Raw genomic sequence first — 20,072 nt, forward strand, 5'->3', positions numbered from 1 at the left:
TTCAGTTTAGATAAAGCTATTTTGAAGTGGTAAGATATGTAATAATTTGGATTGTGTTAAGTACAATTCTTAAACACTTAACAGAACATCATTAATAAAGTGATAACAAAAGATCATGGATGAAGATCATCGACAAAACCCATACCAAAGTATACACCTGGGAAGGATTCCTCTAAAAGAGACAAGGCCCAGAGTCCCGGACAGACAGGAGAGTTTCAAGAAAGGGGAGAAACTGAGGGTAGAGTTACCAGAAAATTACCTCCAGCCATTAGAAGCCAAGTCTTTAGTTCAGCTATCTAAACAGCCCGGTTCTCCACTAAAAACTCACAACATCAAAGGTAAATGTATACAACATACTAAAATATCTGTTTTTCATATTAAAGCTTTAAGAGAATTGTGGAAATATTTGTTACAATCATCATGTATGCATCACCTATTTGATTGAAGGTCACAGCAAAGGTCAATGTCACATATTTTAAAAGTTCCCCGAAAATTAACAGTTAAAGCCAGAGGCATGTTGATTTGTGCTAGCTATACCCTGGTAATTCAAAATTGTCTGTGTCCTATGTTTATCTCTGGATGAAATTCAAAATTATGACATAATTGGATACTAATATAGATGTTTCATCTCAGGTAAAATATATATAGTTTTCAGGATATTTCCACTTGGAATTCAAATTCCTATGCATTATCAATAATAAGATTTTCAAGTTGATTAAGAGTTGTCTCCCTGAACAACACAATCTAAATAGATCATTTTCTGTATGTTCACTTTATTTTCATACAAAATTTTTATTTGAGATGAAAAATAAAAGTAGATGTTTAAATACATTGTAATAATTAAAAAGAAAATAATGGTAAGCATAGATAAATACACTGAAGATAAAATGTATCTATATTGACATTGTCCATTATTTGTCATTGTCCTTGTCATTTGTTAACTAGCTTATAAAGGATTGGACTCCTCTTGAGAACCCTTTGAAAGGATTTTTTTGAGTTTGCATCCTCGTGATATCTTGTAAAGTTCCAAGTTTGGAATGAAAAAAATAAAACGTTGAAATCTACAGTTAAACCTCATTATTTCAAAGTCATATTAAAGACAAAGATAAAAAACTTCAACTATCTGAAGATTTAAGATGTAAAGGTTAAAAACCGTAAAGATGAAGTGATTGGAACTTCAACTCACTTTGAAATATCTATCTTCAAGATATCAATATTTCTGATCTGAAGTTCAAATTTAATATATGCTAAAATTTAAAATATCAGAATATTTTTTTTCTATTGACACATATTTCATAAAACTTTTAGTAGCTAAACACTTTCAGCTTCTCGAAAATCAAAGGATTTTAAACCAGTTTTAATGTTTATCAAAGCAGTTTTGGTAAATCAGAGCAATATATTTAAATATGTGAATTTTTTGCCCTTCTCTATGGTGGGCATCAGTTGGGAAAAGCAACTTTTTCTTTTTTTTTTTTTTCTTGAGGAATTAAAATAACCAAGGCAAAAGAAAGCAGTAGAGCTACTTGAAAATGGAAGTGTCTTATGTTTGAGAATATGTAGAAATATAACAGACCTAATTTATTTAATTTTGGGGGAAATGTCAATTTTATTACCTTTTTCATTTCTTAGAAATAAAATTGAATTCTCAAGACAAATGCAGAACAAGACAATGTGGTGTACAATTGTGTGACGTACCATTTTGACAGGTTTAGACAGTGTGCTTTTAATTATTATCAGACATTATGCTGAGATGTGGTTTGTGAAGTCATTGAAGCGTCCTCTACATTTTTTAATGCCTGATTTTTTGTATTATCCACTCATTCATTTAAGAGTAGATATAGGTGTTTACGGATTTGTACCTGTGTTAAATGTCCAAGGTGTACCCCACTGAACAGGTGAGAGAAGCATGGGAGTTTGATAACAAAAACAACTCCACCAACCTGACTACTGGGTAGGTCGTTATTGTGAACTTAGCAAACAGTATTGTTCTGAGTAGAAAACCAGCCCTAGTAGTGTATTGTAAAAATAAAAATCTGTTCACAAGTAAGAGCTAATAATGCGCTGGACAGGACCCAAGTCAAGGATCACAATCACAGGCAAAGCTGTGATGTAGGGGTTTGTGTGGAAATCAATATTTCTAGTAAATATGAATGGCTGAGAGTAGTCATGATTATTTGGAGATCCTTCCTGATGAAGACGGAGAAAACACAATGAATCGGCCGTCCATTGAGATACCTTTACTGGAGGGTGCACAGTCGGGTAAAAACAAGATATCATTCGTGTGGGTGATTTACTGCGGGTCAGATTGTGACAGTCTTATGTGCTTCTATATAGAGTTAGTGTCACTGTTTTTCTATTCACTGGATGTGAGGATTGGTCTGTATTTGTTTTCCTGACAACTGTAAGTTTTCATTCATTCTTTACATCTAGAAATTCTTGGCAACTTTATGGTAGGTCATTCAATTAGTATCTTGTGTTACTATCATCAATGGACCAATACCTTTCAATTGTGTAAAAAGATTTTTCTAATTACTCCCTACTGCTCTAATCATTACATTCACGTGCTCTATGACCTCTGGGGGTTAATTGAATTGTTCCATGCAGGGATTACCACTGTGAACTTAAGAAGACAGGTTAATTGACCTGTGACCTAGATTTTATGTCAACAATGACAAAGCTAGCTGGCTACCTAAGTAGGGATTTAGCGGATACTTCAGTTATGTTTGTGACTTGCTTCTGCTGTGGGCCTGCACTCTCTCTATACTCCCTGTTAATCATAGCTCATTAATCGCTCAATTGCTGTAGCGCGTAGGCTCGGACAGTGCAGTTGTTAGCGACATGTGCTAGTGCTTTGTTGAGATGGAATACTATAATGACTATAGGTTTACTTGTAGGACCTCTGTTCCTTACTCTAAATGTGGTATGTATTAGTTTGTCTAGTTCAAATGTCACAGACATTTACTGTTATTTGTATATGATTGGGTTTGAGAAATATTAAGTACCGGTACAAAGAAGACATGTAAATGAATTCCACCTTTTTGTTGTTCATAGTTGTAGTGATACGAATTTAAGGCTGATATGCTGACTGTTTCTACAATATTGATATTTATTTGAAATAATGAATATATGTAACCCAATTTAAAACAAGGTCAACATTTTAATCAAAGGCACATGCTTTCCACTTGTGAATAACAGACATCCTGGCTTATAATTCAAGATGAAATGTAAAACTGGCTAAGAATTTCCTTTCTGTAAGTCATATGGCAACCAGGGTATGTGTTGTGGATTAAAAAATAAGAATACCAGTATTTATGATTTATAGTTGGCTTTCGTAAATTTCAGGGGGAAAAAAATTGCATGTACAGATTATTAAAAAGTGTGCCGTGGTATTTTACTTAGATAATTTTATAAATGCAAGAACTTTAGTTCTGAAAATTATTCAAAGTTGACGCCATAAAAAATGAAAAGATAAACCTTAGAAATTCCTACTGTACAAGTAATGACATGCTGATTTTTTTGTTTTAAGGATCTGTGGATGTTGACCAGGTGAGCCCGGAATTCCCCATGCAGTCCTCAGGTCAATATCGACCCGTCAGTACGGCTAAAACGTATGACTACGCCGACTGTCCACATCAATACGAAGAACTCCCACACCCACAGTGAGTACATCACATCACAGCTCAGGGCTGTCAATCATTGATTTACTCTGTCTGAATCATTTAATATTGATCTCTGTCTAATGTTGGTTATTCTGTAATGGCCTGGAAAAGTTTGATAATTCAATGTTTTGATTTTTTCTCCTCCATGTTTCATGGTAGATCTGTTGATTCAGCATAAAATATTAATTTGTGCTTTAGAGAAAGTTGATATTGCGAGATGATTTGGCAAACGGTAGAGAGTTTTTTTTAATCAGAAATTCAGGAGGTAACTTGTTGTAAGAGTTTATCAGATAACTGCATTCAGTGTTTTCTTCTGTTGCATTATGGTAGCTATCGTTAAAATACACTGATCAGTTTGTGAGGGTGTATTACATCATAGATTTTAGAGCTGAGTTTTCCTTTCTTTGCTGTAGAGATAAACATTTATATATCATCACAAGTTTTTTTTTCTCTGGGGAAACAATAATTGAGAATTTATATGACTTTTTTATCATTTGACATTTCAGTACCTGATTAATAAAACATCAATATTGTTGAATAGGATTATAAACTATAGAAAATGATATATATCATTCCCCAAGTCACCCACATATCTCTACAAAGTGTAGTAACCTTTTAACTGAGGTTCAGTAACAAACATGTTTTAGTGTAATGCCTCAAACATATGGTAAAACAAAAAAAAATTACCAGTCTCTAAAGAAAACTGTTGCTTCTGATTTATACATTATATATTGATATTTGACCATTTCCATAGCAAAGCAATAAATGTTACAAGAATCCCTATAATTGGGGACATAATTGGTAGATAACCAAGGATCATCAGATTGTGAAGTTACACAGGGAATGAAGGAGATAAAAATAACTTAATCCCCAGATAATGATTTAAGGACAAATGGTTATTAGGTACATGTATATCTGATTAAGTTGTAATCACTGTGTATACATTACAAATAAACCTGATGTAGCTGTAAAAATAGTTGATAAAGTGTCCAGGTGTCTAGTGATATTGAATCTGTATTGATTGATTATAAAATCAATTTTTTATTGAAAAAATATCTTCCAGGGTAAATTATCTGTGACCCATTACTAAATATTAATGAATTATGAAGAAAATCTTCCCTTCTCTATTGCTTCAAGGGCACACATATGCTGATATATTTTTTAAAATTCATCTTGTTACAGAAATATTTCAGAATCTAATGTAAACTGTGGGTAGTATATACATTGGTCCATCAAATACCTTACTTTGAGTTTATTTGAACTTTTCAGGCTACAGCCCAATGGCATGTCTCCGGATTCTGTGGACACTCACTCCTCTAATGGCACCACAGTTACATCAGGAATACACTCGGAGCTCGAGGAGGGAGACAGGGCTGCCCAGTCCTCAGAGGAGAGGTTTGTATGAAAGTATTGAACAGTTCCATGTTTCATAGATGTTTCATAGACTCTCCAGATAATCTTCCTGTAAATTGTTCTTAAAAATCATGTACACTTTCTTTTTCTATAACATGTGTTCATTTCTTTTTGATATTCTATAAAAATTGTCAATAAGTGTTTATGTTGGGAGTATCAGAGCAGTAAATACCTTACCTCATTTGCACAGGAAGAGGTTTAACCCGCTGTATGATGCCATGATCAACACCTCCCCTGTCATTTACAACAAAGTGAACTCGACTGTGAAGGCTAAGCAGGACCTGACAGTGATGTCACAGCTCCGCCTTCTAAAGATAGCTCTCCTTCTACTCATACTTATCTCTATAGCCTCACTCTTCATCAGTATCTATGTTGTCATCGCATTTAGTGATGGTAAGAGTTAGCTCCCTTAAAATCTCTAACACATTAAAGGGAAAAAGACACAGTTGAAAAGTAGATTTCTAGACTTTGGCTGAGATTACTTGCTATTTTGATGCACATTTTACATGTCCTTAAGGACAATTTTTTGTGCACGGTTCATCTTCTCAATCTCAGGTTCAATCTGTACCACTTAAACCTTGACCAAATTATATATATATGTATATCTGTAAATAAGTTCATCTGAGTGTAAAAGACAATGTAAAGAGAATTATAAAAAGCTTAGATACTGTAATACTAATTGGGATGAGGTAGATGGAAATGTGGGTCATCGGGTCAATCTTTATTTGACAGAGTTTCTTTAAGGTTCAAGGATATGACTTAACATGTTTTCGTCCATTATGAGGTCACAGTGTGATTGTTTTATAAGTCACTAAGTTCAGTAACATCTGTTTTAGGTCCTAATGAGGTAGCATCATTAAAGAGAGAATTACAAAGTCTACAGTCCAATTATACCAACATGAAAACAAAGGTAGGTCTCAAAAGAAACCTCAGGTTGGAGATTAAAAAATATTTATTTAGGAATGTTAAGGGCATGGAGTTAAAAAATACATATACATTGTATGGTTATTAATACATGCATGTTGTTGGATGAAAAATGGTTATGAGGAATAGGAGAGTACTTTCAAAAGAATCTCTTTGGAAAGTTTTGAGTACAAATAATTATGCTTTTGGTCTGAATGAAAAATTACACAAAAGAATATTTTTTTAAAAGTGAGATAAGTAGTAGAAGTACATTTTATTTTATATATTCAGAATCACATGTTCAGACAAGATAAGTGTTTGGAGAGGTATACTTGATATACTTAGCATGTCGAAAATTTAACCCTCTCTAATCATCAAAGAAAGTAACACGCAGTAATGTTTGTTGTTTTTGTTTGTATGTCAATATCTGAGAGGTTTAATAATATCCTAATTTGTATTTTTAGATGATGATTCTGGAGTCACTTGTTGCTGGCAATAAGTCTTTTGAATACATCAGTGACCTTGATGATAAGGTAATTATGTACTCTACATAAGAGACCATGTACAATCAGAATGCACAGATGTATCCTGTATAAAAGTGCACTGGAATTTTCTCCTTTCATTGTTTTATATTTATTTTGCCACTTGTGTTCAGGATCTGTCATGGCATTAGAAGAATTTAAAGCTTTCTGAATGTAACAACTTTATTTTTAAATACATATCTCCCATGCATTTTCATGGAATTGATTTCAGTCTGGTCTATGGAGTTATATTCAGGTAAAATGGTTTTCAAGTAAAATCTGCATGTTAGATATACATGTATACACATCTATACAAATAACATCATTTATGCATTTGCCCTTGTGCATGCCCATCTTGTAATTATCCATATAAAAGAAAAACCAAAATCCTCCATAAAACTTTCATTTATACATCATGTAAAATAGAGAAAAGTATAGTAAAGTTTAAAAAAAATTATTTAATTTTTTTTTCTCAAATCAAATATTTTTCTTAGGGAAGAATGCTAATAACTTAATGAATAATATTTATTTAGATATACACTTTTAATAAATGTCTTGGGGTTTGGGGAAGGGGTAGGGAGGAGGTGTACATTTTAGATATGAGTGTAGCTTTAAGTATTGCTTATTGCTATATTGTATTTCTGTCTGTACTTTATGACATATGACTATAGGTCTCTATTCTTTTTCAGCTGATCTTTTTTCAACGACAAACAAAGGAAAATATATCATCACTACAAACAAACCTCCAAAATACAAAGACTGATATTATCCAAGTGGAAGATCACTTAAGTTACAGTTTCCAGAACCTCACTTCCATCATAGAATCCCAGAATGCAACATTTCAGGAACAACTCCTGAATATCAGTAAAATGCAGGGACCTCAGGTAAAATAGACAAATTCTTAAATTCCTCTCTGTGTTTCTGACATAACATTGAAATTTATGTTTTCCATTTATGTCATTGTGCTCTGTCATTCTTAACATGTAAAAAATATATTAACACCTTCAAATTTACTTGGTCTTTTTCAAGTCCTTACCAGTGTTTGAAAGAATCTGCTTTTAAGGAAACATTTTATGAAACAAAAGTGATTACAAGACTAAAGGGGAGTAACTCCTGCTAAAAACTTTATTGGTTTTGGTTTAATATCTGCATTGTGAACAATAAGAAGGTTGTTGTTGATTCATAAAAGTTATTATTTACAGGGTCCACAGGGCGTGGGTAACCTCAGTGCTTGTTTTATGAAGGACAATGTTGCCACCTCACCCATAGACACAATGTCCACTTCCACATTAAACCCTTTTCCTCCCCGGGAGGATCTGGAGGTACCTTTAACTTTATTATACTGTATAAGCAGAATTTTTAGTTAATTTTGGCATTTTAGACCCTTTCACGGTAACTGCGGTACTACTCTTTTGCAGGGCAAAATGATATTTTTTGGTGAAATATGATGTAAAAGCAATTGTTTAATATACGTCATTTAATTATCTATCAACAAAAACTTCGCCAAATGTTATTAATTTGCCTGCAAAAGAGTAGTACCGCAGTTACTGTGACGTGGCTAATTGCAAGGGTGCTGAAATCGCTAAAATTGAATATCGCTAAAAATAAATTGTGGGGTTTTTTTTGTGATAGGTTCTTTAGTGAGCATTTTAGAATTGCTAAAATTACATCGCACTTAAAATAAAATTCCAATTTTTAAAGACAAATTGCTAAATTTGTTTCTTGCTAAAATTTCCACTTATATCTGAATCATACATATTGTTAAATATATTACTTAGATACTAATTGATTTTTCCTTTTCAGAAATATGTTGTGATGTTTGTGACATGTTCTATATCTGGAGGAACGCACCACACCTTACAACTTACAACTATAGACAGGCACAGAATACAGTATCAGTGTGTTTGTAGTGGAAAGATAAGTGGCGAGACTGTAAGAAGATGTCGACTTCATGTGTGGCTCTGTCCCAGACTCACGTGAAGTTAAACATGTGAACACTGGGTAAAACCTGAGGTCCACCCACAGAATCCAAAGAAATCTAACACTGGGTAAAACCTGAGGTCCACACACAAAATCCAAAGAAATCTAGTCAGAAACTAAAACCCTTAGATCTGTCTCCAGTCAGCTTTATTTATGTAACATATGGCCAGATGATTCTATTAACAGGAAGATCAGACAGATCAGTGGGACATTTATGTGTATTATGAGCTTGGCAATTAAATTTTACTGCATGTGTTCAATACGCGTCACTCTTGATGATCCTTTGACATTTTGTCAAAACCTTTTTTTTTTTTTTTAAATTGTGATGACTATATTTACATACATACTTTTTTCAATAAAAAGTCATTATAAATGTCAGAGTATTGAGAAGATCACAAGCAACATTTGGTGTGTGTTTTTTCTAAATACCTTTGATTTTCTCTTGAGATTCTGTCCTCTATTATTAGTGTCTAACATTTCTCTCTTTTGTTGAAGACTGTCAATTTATAGAATACAGCCTGGAGAGCGAGAGAATAATGACCAAGAACAGGAACGTGATGTTATGAGAGATTTAAAGGAAAATAGAATTTTGAAAACATAGACATATGTTTAAATTTGACATTTGTTATAGATATAAATTGTACTTTGTTTCGGTTAATGAATAACCTTTTTATTTGTAACATATTTTCTTATGTTTGTACTGTTTTTATCAGCAAAGGTGCTATATTGTTTCAGGTACCAATGTGCTACGTCATTGAAATAAAATGTGATGCATAATATATATCTATTTTTAAATTGATCTTTTTCAACTATTTTCTCATATTTTATTTATTTAGGTACTCTGATCCTCAGGTTCTGAAAATCAGGCATTGGCTAATTGTAATTGCTCACAAAAATGTCTCTGAATTGATTTCTCAAAGTAATGTGTTTTTACCCATGATAATTCTTCAAACTTTGTCTTTAAATTTAATCATTATGCGGGGAAAATGAGTAAATCTCAAATAAATTTTCAGGAAATGCAAATATGCACAATTTTTATACAAATAAACTTAGGTTCTTCAATTTACATTGATCATTTTATAATAAAGATTTTCCTATCTTTGCAAAGCACCATAAATCACTTTTTAATTTCATATGTTAATAAACATTGGTTATAGATTGAAAAAAAAACTCAATTTCTTTAAATATGTAATTTTAAAATACTTTTATGGGGTAAAAATTACGAAAATTGTTGCATGAAAAGATTTAATTTTTAAGCTTCGTTTCGAGACTTTTTGAATTAAATTGTAAATTAAAGAGTTATCCTTCCTGTGTGAGGATCGTAGTACCTTAAAAAGGCTGCAAAACATATTCCAGCTGTTTGTATGGAGCCTTGGAAAATATACTGAATTGGGAGGGGGGGGTTGCCAGCTTCAGTTTTTTCAAACATGGATAAATTAATGATGAATTAATATCTAACTCTAGATATATATAGTACACAAGAACTTGTACATAATATTGGACGGCCATCTGCAGGAGTTATCTCCCATGAGTCTCTCATCATGTAGACCACAAGAAAACAAATTAAACAGAAAACATATTTTTCATAAATGCCCAGCTTTGAGTGCAGTATCCCGCCCCCACAGCTCTGTGTTGTAAACCTTGGTGTGTTTCTGGTCCTTTATAACCAGTTGAAGTCGTTATCTGATCGTCTCCCGGCCCTGTACAGTATCTGATTCTACAGGAGTGTCGACCAGTGGCCCCCAGACATCCATATCTACACTCAGAATGACTACAGTCTTAATGGAAGTATAGCACAGAAAGAGAGGTATGTACAAACTGTTGTATAAATGTAGCATGTTACATAATTTAGTTGAAAATAAATAAATGTAAAATATTTGTTTAATTCTGAGAATTTACTTTACTTTTTCCGTCTTGTTACAAATAATTTGAGCTGAACACTTTGTTTTTATTCCATGACGAATTTCTCAATTAAATGGAGTTAGTTTACACGTGACCTTATTCAGTATTTAGCGGGTGTTCTTGGTACATTTTAACGTACAATGTCTATTTGACTGGCTTAATCAATTCTTCCTTGTCTTTTTTTCGGTTTGTTTTAGATGAGATGGTTTTTGTGCGTGCTTCTTTGCATTCCATTCTCACAAGGTGAGTCAGACTAGGACCCTATCGTCGGGGGGAGGGGGGATCACACTCTCTTAAAGCTAAAAGTAGGAGTAACCCTCTCAGCACAAACCCATCTCCCTTTCCGGAAACCTGGTAATGGGTGAATGAGGGCGTACCCGCTGCATAACTGTTAAGCTAGATTTTACGCTCAGTAGGCTGGTTATCGCTTTTAACCGTAGCTTTGTGTAGATCAACCCAATCTGCTAACTTAGCACCAAGATCTTGCCCTGTGTAATAATAATTCAACTTTTTGAATTAATTTGGTTCTAAACAAGAAAGTTTTTTAAATTTTATGAAGATACTTTTTGCTATCAAAATCTGCACTAAATACTATTCTTAGTGAAAACTTAAAGGAAGAAGATCGCTTGGTGCTGTGCACTTTATGTTCTTTTCACTTTCAAGCAAAGTTCATTAAAATTTCTTTGTTTTCCAGCTCAAAGTTGTTCCAAATATATTGATCTTATAATTGTTGTGGAGTCCTCCAATGCTACATCATTCGTCACCGCCGACGGTAAGCGGACATGGCACCCCGCGATCCAGATGTTCCTTACCAGCCTGTTGGACGGCATCACTCTTGGCGCCGAGTTCTTCCGTGTGGCGATCGTGCTCTACAGTTCGGCGGTGGATGATGTTATGACTTTTTCTGTTGACAGACAGTTTGCACAACACGCCATCTCTTACTTGCGTCCAAACTTTGAAGGGGCAAATTTACATATGGGTCTGGAGGAAATGAATCGAATGTATCAGTACTACTCTCGACCAGGCGCCACTAAGCGCGCTTTACTGGTCACTGGGTCACAAATTCACGATGACTCTAGCACGTTTGCTGAAGTTTGGCAAGCACGTATCATGAATGTAGATCTTCTGGCTGTTGGTTTTGGTGAGAAAGTAGTAGAAGAGGAGTTAGAGCAGATTGCTTCGGATTTTGCTGTGACAACCGATGATATAGGAATGCTGTATGCCTTAGTTAACAGAGCCCTTCAGAGGGTATGTTTAGGCAAGTAAAGATCTTTCAAAGTCTTCTAGTTCTAGTCCAGATTTTGGTAACGTGGTCTAGCGGTCAAATTGTATACAATGTATCTTTTGTATTTGTGTTGTTCACCTCTTTACTACAATTTCCAAGCCAATCGTCTACAAAGCACTAAGTAACCGTAATTTGTGATTATTTCATGAATTTATTTTTCACAATATTTTTCATACCATTCTTAATTAGCATAACGTTCTTCACATTGTTCTATTTTTTTATTTGCCTCTAATAATGTCGAAATTTGTTAATCAATCATTGAAATATTCTAGATCCAGTTGACGGCAGTTGGTCTTCCTGGATGAACTGGAGCACGTGCACGGCTTCTTGTAACGGTGGCTATCGCTCACGTGCACGTTCCTGCAGCTCACCTAGACCCTCCCTTGGCGGTCAGCTTTGTGATGGTATGCCAAGTCAGACAGAAATCTGCAACACACACGGCTGCCAAGGTCTGTATTAATTTTTATTAATACTGATTTTGACTATATGATTTTTTTAAGTTTGGAATACACAAACCTACGGAAGCGTATTAGTGCCATTTGCACACTTTACTTTTTTTTAATTTCCACACTTTAATCTGTAAATTTTACACTTTAAAGTGTAAATTTTACACTTTAAAGTGTAAATTTTACACTTTAATCTGTAAATTTTACACATTAATCTGTAAAATTTACACTTTAATATGTAAATTTTACACTTTAATCTGTAAATTTTACACTTTAATCTGTAAAATTTACACTTAAATGTGTTAATTTTACACTTTAATCTGAACATTTTACACTTTAATCTGTAAATTTTACACTTTAATCTGTAAATTTTACACATTAATCTGTAAAATTTACACTTTAATATGTAAATTTTACACTTTAATCTGTAAATTTTACACTTTAATCTGTAAAATTTACACTTAAATGTGTTAATTTTACACTTTAATCTGAACATTTTACACTTTAATCTGTAAATTTTACACTTTAATCTGTAAAATTTACACTTTAATCTGTAAATTTTACAGATTAAAGTGTGAATTTTACACTTTAATCTGTAAATTTTACACTTTAAAGTGTAAATTTTACACTTTAATCTGTAAATTTTACACTTTAATCTGTAAATTTTACAGATTAAAGTGTGAATTTTACACTTTAATCTGTAAATTTTACACTTTAATATGTAAATTTTACATTAATCTGTAAAATTTACACTTTAATATGTAAATTTTACACTTTAAAGTGTAAATTTTACACTTTAATCTGTAAATTTTACACTTTAAAGTGTAAATTTTACACTTTAATCTGTAAATTTTACACTTTAATCTGTAAATTTTACACTTTAATCTGTAAATTTTGCAGATGAAAGTGTGAATTTTACACTTTAATCTGTAAATTTTACACTTTAATATGTAAATTTTACACGTTAATCTGTAAAATTTACACGTTAATATGTAAATTTTACACTTTAAAGTGTAAATTTTACACTTTAATCTGTAAATTTTACACTTTAAAGTGTAAATTTTACACTTTAATCTGTAAATTTTACACTTTAATCTGTAAAATTTACACTTTAATCTGAATTTATAGGATTTATAGATTATATCACAATTGTGACATCCATATATTATTTATGTGAAAAAAGTCTAACAGGCCCTGGAATCTATATTGGGGGAGGGGTCCTCAAGCACCTGTGATTGGGAATATCTGCATATATGTTTGATATGCTCTTCACTTTATATTCAAAAAAAGTTTTACTTTAATATAAAACATCAATATTAAATTTTATCATGCACGAAACGCAGTCTGTTGGCTTAGATTGATTGATTGATTATATACTGTTTAACGTCCCTCTCCAGAATATTTCACTGATATGGAGACGTCTTAGAAATGTGTTACTGAGGATGTGTGAAGATGCTAAATTGACTATGTGAATAAACAAATAAAGTGTAAATTTTACAGATTAAAGTGTAAATTTTACAGATTAAAGTGTAAAATTTACAGATTAAAGTGTAAAATTTACAGATTAATCTGTAAAATTTACAGATTAATGTGTAAAATTTACACTTTAATGTGTAAAATTTACAGATTAAAGTGTAAAATTTACAGATTAAATTGTAAAATTTACAGATTAAAGTGTAAAATTTACAGATTAATGTGTAAAATTTACAGATTAAAGTGTAAAATTTACAGATTAAAGTGTAAATTTTACAGATTAAAGTGTAAATTTTACAGATTAAAGTGTAAAATTTACATTTTAAAGTGTAAAATTTACAGATTAAAGTGTAAAATTTACATTTTAATGTGTAAAATTTACACATTAAAGTGTAAATTTTACAGATTAAAGTGTAAAATTTACAGATTAAAGTGTAAAATTTACACTTTAAAGTGTAAAATTTACACATTAAAGTGTAAAATTTACAGATTAAAGTGTAGAAATTAAAAAAAAGTGAAGTGTCCAAGTGGCACTAATACGCTTCCGTACAAACCTACATGTTCTTCGAAGTTGATTAAAAAAAGGATGCACACGTTTCAGATTGAGAAAATCTTTCTTACGGAAGCGTATTAGTGCCACTTGGACACTTCACTTTTTTTTAATTTCTACACTTTAAAGTGTAAATTTTACACTTTAAAGTGTAAGTTTTACACTTTAAAGTGTAAGTTTTACACTTTAAAGTGTAAGTTTAACACATTAATCTGTAAAATTTACACTTTAATCTGTAAATTTTACACTTTAATCTGTAAAATTTACAATTTAATCTGTAAAACTTACACTTTATTTGTTTATTCACACAGTCAATTTAGCATCTTCACACATCCTCAGTAACACATTTTTAAGCCAACAGACCATGTTTCGTGTATGATAAAATTTAATCCTCATGTTTTACATTAAAATAAAATCATTCTTTGAATATAAAGTGAAGAGCATATCAAACATACATGCACATATTCCCGATCACAGGTGCGTAAGGACCCCTCCCCCTCCCCCCCAATATAGATTCCAGGGCATGTTAGACTTTTTTCACATGAATAATATATGGATGACACAATTGTGATATAATCTATAAATCCTATAAATTCAGAAAATTTGCTTAAACTAACATTTTATTGGCTTACAAATGTTTTACTGAGGATGTGTGAAGATGCTAAATGTGAATAAACAAATAAAGTGTAAAATTTACAGATTAAAGTGTATAATTTACAGATTAAAGTGTAAATTTTACAGATTAATGTGTAAATTTTACAGATTAATCTGTAAAATTTACACTTTAAAGTGTAAAATTTACAGATTAAAGTGTAAATTTTACAGATTAAAGTGTAAAATTTACAGATTATAGTGTAAATTTTACAGATTAATCTGTAAAATTTACAGATTAATGTGTAAAATTTACAGATTAAAGTGTAAAATTTACACTTTAAAGTGTAAAATTTACAAAATTCACACTTTAAAGTGTAAAATTTACAGATTAAAGTGTCGAAATTAAAAAAAAAGTAAAGTGTGCAAGTGGCACTAATACACTTCCGTACTTTCTAGTTTTTGAAATCAAGTTTTCAAACATTCTTTTGAAAATCCCATGGGTATTTATTTCACCCCGTTATTGCATGAGTCAAAATGTATTTAAAACATTCATGAAAAGAAAACAAAGTCTTGCTGTGGCCTTTTATTTTATATATTTCATGACTCAGTTGCATGGAGAACTATACATGCAATTAGTCGGACTCCAAGAACCAAACTGTATATACCGGTAGTTTCGTTCGAGGACGCTGCTCTCGAATTTAGTTTATATATGTTCAATTTTACTCCATTGTTGCAAGCCACGGGTTTTGTGTCCATTCTATTTCGACAAACCGGTAATTGTGGAAATAGGATGGACACAAAACTCGTGGCATGCGACGATGGTTTTACTCTTAGCATTTTATTTTGACATCACATACCTAGTATTTTGCGCTTGCTTCCTTATTTGCGATAACTGACAAGCTATAGCTGGCAACGTCATATCGCTCCAATATCTCGTCGTTAAAACGTCATATCGCTCCAATATCTCGTCGTTAAAACGTCATATCGCTCCAATATGTCATTGACAATTGCAGTTATCTCACTTAATGGTCCAACATCGTTTTTTAGTACAATTCTATGGTAAGCTTGGACTTTCAGTAAGGCGTGGCATTCTCGACGTTATATAATTAGCATTGGAAATTTACACATCTTTTATTCACTGTTTAAATGTACATTGGGGTAGAAATTCAGACAAATGTCAACGAGAATATCGAATAACTAACATTGTCTCTTCCTGCTAAGAGGTGGAGCTTAAGTCATCTCATCGTTGTCAACAGTAATTTAAAGTTCCTGATGTTATTAATTTCTTAACCAATGAGAATCTATTCGCCATTTGACGGACGCTAATTACGTACCGCCGAATGCCACGCCTTACTGAAAGTCACAGCTTAACTGAGAATTGTACTATGTTGTTTTGTTTTGACCGCTCATAATTTATATGAAGCAGAATTAATTCAAGAAATTTTACTTGAAAAGTGGAAGTCTTTTGCTGTGACCTTCAATAATGACGGCGTTCGAGGGGTACATACAATTTGTCAGACCCAAGAAACAAACTGCAACAGATTTGTTCTAGGGGTCGACAAAACCATGTAGCCCTCGAACTCAATTAATAATTTTTGTTAAACCTTTTACTTTTTATTGTCATATTTGAGATCTTTTCCCTGTTTTCGATAATTGATAAGCTATAATAAAGAAGCTTACCCCGCCTTATTGCGGTTCAATATCTCACTGACACTGTACAATTTCTCTCTGAATGTCCACTCCAGGTTCAATTGTACCTCTCAGTAAAACATTAAAACTATTAACGTAAAATGTTTTATTATAGATTTATATATAGGAAATAAAGTTACGTGTTTGCTCACAGATTGTTCCAATAGACTTCTGAACTTATTCAGTACTTTTTATGATCTTACATGTCATGTATATCTTCTTGAGGAACTGCTATACACATGTATTGTCCTTAATCAATTATTGTCTCTTTAGATGAATGGGGACTGGGAAGTTGGTCTACTTGGAGTGACTGTTCCATTTCCTGTGGGACAGGCAGACGAGTAAGGACCCGCTGGTGTCAGGGACAGTGCGGGGACAGGGAGGCAGACACGGAGTTCCAGTCCTGCTCCAAAGCAGACTGTCCTGTACCTGGTAGGTCTGACAATCTCATTAACAGATGTAGTCAAACTATCACCCATAATAAAAAGAGGATGCACTATTTTCTGGAGGCCCATGTCACATGTCATCAACTTTTTACTTGTAGTTGATGGTGCGTGGTCTGAGTGGGGAGCATGGAGTTCTTGTGACTGTCACACAAAGACACGTCAAAGACAGCGGGATTGTTCTAATCCTCCACCATCCAATGCTGGCAAACCTTGCTCTGGTTCGTCAGAAAACAGACAAGCCTGTCCGCGGAATGACACAGCACTGTGCCCTGGTAACAGACAGCACTTCAAATAAAATTCAGTTTACGATTACGGATGCTCTCATCCGCTTTGGGGCGCAAAAACCTGGCTTTTTGCTTATTGCAGTACGTCTTTTAGAAAAGGAAATCAAAAGAATGCAACAGCCGAATGTTTAAAAATATCAGCGTACAGAATCATTCGCACTGGTTTTGTACATTTCTGCGCCCTAAAAATGATTTTACTCAAGATTTTCTGTGTAAATAGTAATAATCTTATATTGAGTTTGGATATTTATTTTTTTTGCAATGGATTTCCTTTTAGAGAACGGTAGCTGGTCATCATGGTCTGAGTGGAGTACGTGTTCAAAGTCTTGTGGGGAAGGAATTTCATCTCGAACACGACAGTGTAACAAACCACCGCCGCGTAATGGCGGAACCTATTGCTCCGGTTCGGAGTTTGATCAACGTAGATGTAATTTATACACACTGTGTCAAGGTAACTTGGTCAAAATAAATTACCTTTATTTAGGAAGAGCTAAAAAGTGTTTGCGTTGTTATGACGATTTTATATTCCCAGATTGTCCATACAAACCCTCACAACAAGGGGACAATTGGTATTTGATGAAACTTGACGACTCGTGGGTACCACAGCGCTGTTTTGATGGAAACATCTTCTCCGCGGATGTTTGCAAATGTATAGCAGACAGAAACACCGCTGATGCCCCACGTAAGTGTACTAGTATTTGACAGTCCTCCTCCCACATTCCATCTTTATAGATTTCCATCTTTATAGATGAAAATAATAAGATATTGTGCATGATTTTTAAAACCATTCATACTACTTTTTCCATAGGATGTGATCAAGTTTTAGATCTGGATTTTCTGTCAAGTGCTGAAAACACTGGTGTACTACAATACGATGGCAGAGGGAATGCAGTGTTCAATAAAGACACTAGAATCGTTTTATGGCAGTTTTATCAAATGGAGCTGGACTCTGGATTTAGACTGTCTGCCAGAGTGAAACCAAACGGTGACCTTCATTCATTAATGACTTTAATAAGCTATGGAGACTGTGTTTCTAACATGCATCCGTCCATAACGATCATGTTTCAAACTCTTGAAGAAAAAATTGTGAAAGTGATATTTGGACTTTCTTTACAAAATAAAAGAATGATGTCTTTTCTTAATGTAACCACTATGGTAAGATTTTCATGTATTTCTTTTTTACGCTCTTTCTGAGACTTTATTTTTATATCACTACTGTTTGCATTCTTAATTAAATTGCCTGTATATCTTCATATTTTCAAGGTAGATGACCACCTTGATTTAACTCTCCACTTCAATGGTAGAAGTTTTGGAGGTGAAGTGAACAACAAACTCACAACAATTACATTTTCTAAAATAGGTAAAATATACATAAACCTTGATCCATACTTTTAATTATAATATAGGAAAAATTCAATTGTATATCAGAAAATAGTTTTTTCAAGCTGACAAGGCCTCAGTCCATTTTATGTAATTGATAGTCTCTTGCTCTCTCTCTATCGAGTCAAAATAGTCAAACAACAAGGACATCAACAGAAGACTCAAGTCAGAAAGGAAATCTAGTACAATGTATTGTGAAATTGCAAAGATGACTGTATGATTCCTTACATTGTCACTTCCCACTTCCTCACTGTCACCTTTCATTTGTTGCTCTTCCCCTTCATATACTTTCGTACCTCACTTCAATTTTTAATATAGCCATCAAAGTCCTGCCTATTTTCACTGATGTATCAATTCAAAATGGATGGGATCAAATGGCCTTATCATTAATCACAATTGTCTTCTTATTAACAGAACATTTACAAAGGCAGGGAGGGCCTTTGGTATTAGGGAAAAATGTATGTTCCCACAATCCTGGATTTCAAGGACTTATAAATCAGGTAAACTTTTTCAGCTCACCTGAGCCAAAGGCTGAAGTGAATTTTTCTGAGAGTGTCCGACATCACGTGTTGTTCATAAACTTTTCAAATTTTTTACTTCTTCTCAAGAAGCACTATGTCAATTTCAATTTTATTCATTAGTTGTATCTATATGGAAGCTTCTGTCGGTACAGTACTGTACATTCAAATCACAGGCACCTGACGTTACTTATTTTTCTTTTAATAAAAAAAATATACACATACCTAATAATGAACATTATTATATGTTCAATATGTTCAAATCATGACTCCTTATTCTAGGAAGGTGCCACAAATATCAAAATTTTACACAGGAATTTATAAGGGAAAATTATTTCCTCTCATGAACAGCAAAGCCATGACGAGGCATTGGTATGCTAGCATCTTCAAGTATTTTAGATTCGTTTGATTCAATCAGGGCCCCTGAGAATAGGTTTCAACTACAATACAATCGTGTCAAGCATTTGATTTTGGAACACCCCAATCTTGTACTGATTTAACTTTGATTAAATAATATACTGTACATGTAACCATTTTAAAACTAACTTTTGGTCCATAATTTTTCTGTGTGTCCCACAGGCCGCTATTTTTATCATTTAAATACAGTATTCTCAATAAATATGCTACAAAATGTAAAACTGTGGATATTTTGATACATTTAAAACTGGTTTTATGAATCACAGGTGCAATGAGACTGAAACTAATCACTCCTGTGTTAATCATTAACTACTCCATACCTTTAAATACATTTCCCATTTATTTACACTTTTTTTTCAGATTCAACTCTATAGCTGTTAACTTGCTGTGCATGTTTCATCTCATCTTTTCCCAAAATTTCAAGAGAAAAAAACAATAATTCTTAAACTGTAGACATTTCATTTTCCATTTTTTAAAAGAAATGTTATTACATGTATGACATGAGCATTCAAAGCAATCTCAGTGAAAAAAAGTTTGATACAAATGAAATTATAATAATTACATATAAATGTCCATACAATGCTTTTCAATGTGAAAATTGCTTGATGTATA

The 20,072-nt window shown here is 32.9% G+C and overlaps 1 protein-coding gene and 1 long non-coding RNA gene across 2 annotated transcripts; one reads left to right on the forward strand and one right to left on the reverse strand.

The window, feature by feature from the left end:
- Positions 1–1,998: 1,998 nt before the first annotated feature.
- On the forward strand, positions 1,999–20,064 carry LOC134256889 (uncharacterized). The gene is made up of 19 exons (XM_062739567.1): positions 1,999–2,259; positions 3,527–3,659; positions 4,929–5,054; positions 5,263–5,465; positions 5,909–5,982; positions 6,440–6,508; positions 7,186–7,380; positions 7,699–7,818; positions 10,576–10,621; positions 11,073–11,576; positions 11,933–12,112; positions 16,689–16,847; positions 16,960–17,133; positions 17,423–17,596; positions 17,678–17,827; positions 17,954–18,300; positions 18,409–18,505; positions 18,940–19,025; positions 19,821–20,064. The coding sequence occupies exons 1-19, from the start codon at positions 2,151–2,153 to the stop codon at positions 19,839–19,841; spliced, it is 2,967 nt and encodes a 988-aa protein (XP_062595551.1). The 5' UTR covers positions 1,999–2,150; the 3' UTR covers positions 19,842–20,064.
- LOC134256890 (uncharacterized) lies at positions 8,404–8,674 on the reverse strand. The gene is made up of 2 exons (XR_009989807.1): positions 8,552–8,674; positions 8,404–8,504 (listed from the first exon to the last, which is right to left on the reverse strand). It is a non-coding gene; the product is annotated as an uncharacterized LOC134256890 (long non-coding RNA).
- Positions 20,065–20,072: the final 8 nt, after the last annotated feature.

The sequence above is a fragment of the Saccostrea cucullata genome, unplaced genomic scaffold (assembly GCF_032062105.1).
Source record: "Saccostrea cucullata isolate Sc308-1 unplaced genomic scaffold, CSIRO_AGI_Scuc_v1 ctg8, whole genome shotgun sequence".
NCBI lineage: Eukaryota > Metazoa > Mollusca > Bivalvia > Ostreida > Ostreidae > Saccostrea > Saccostrea cuccullata.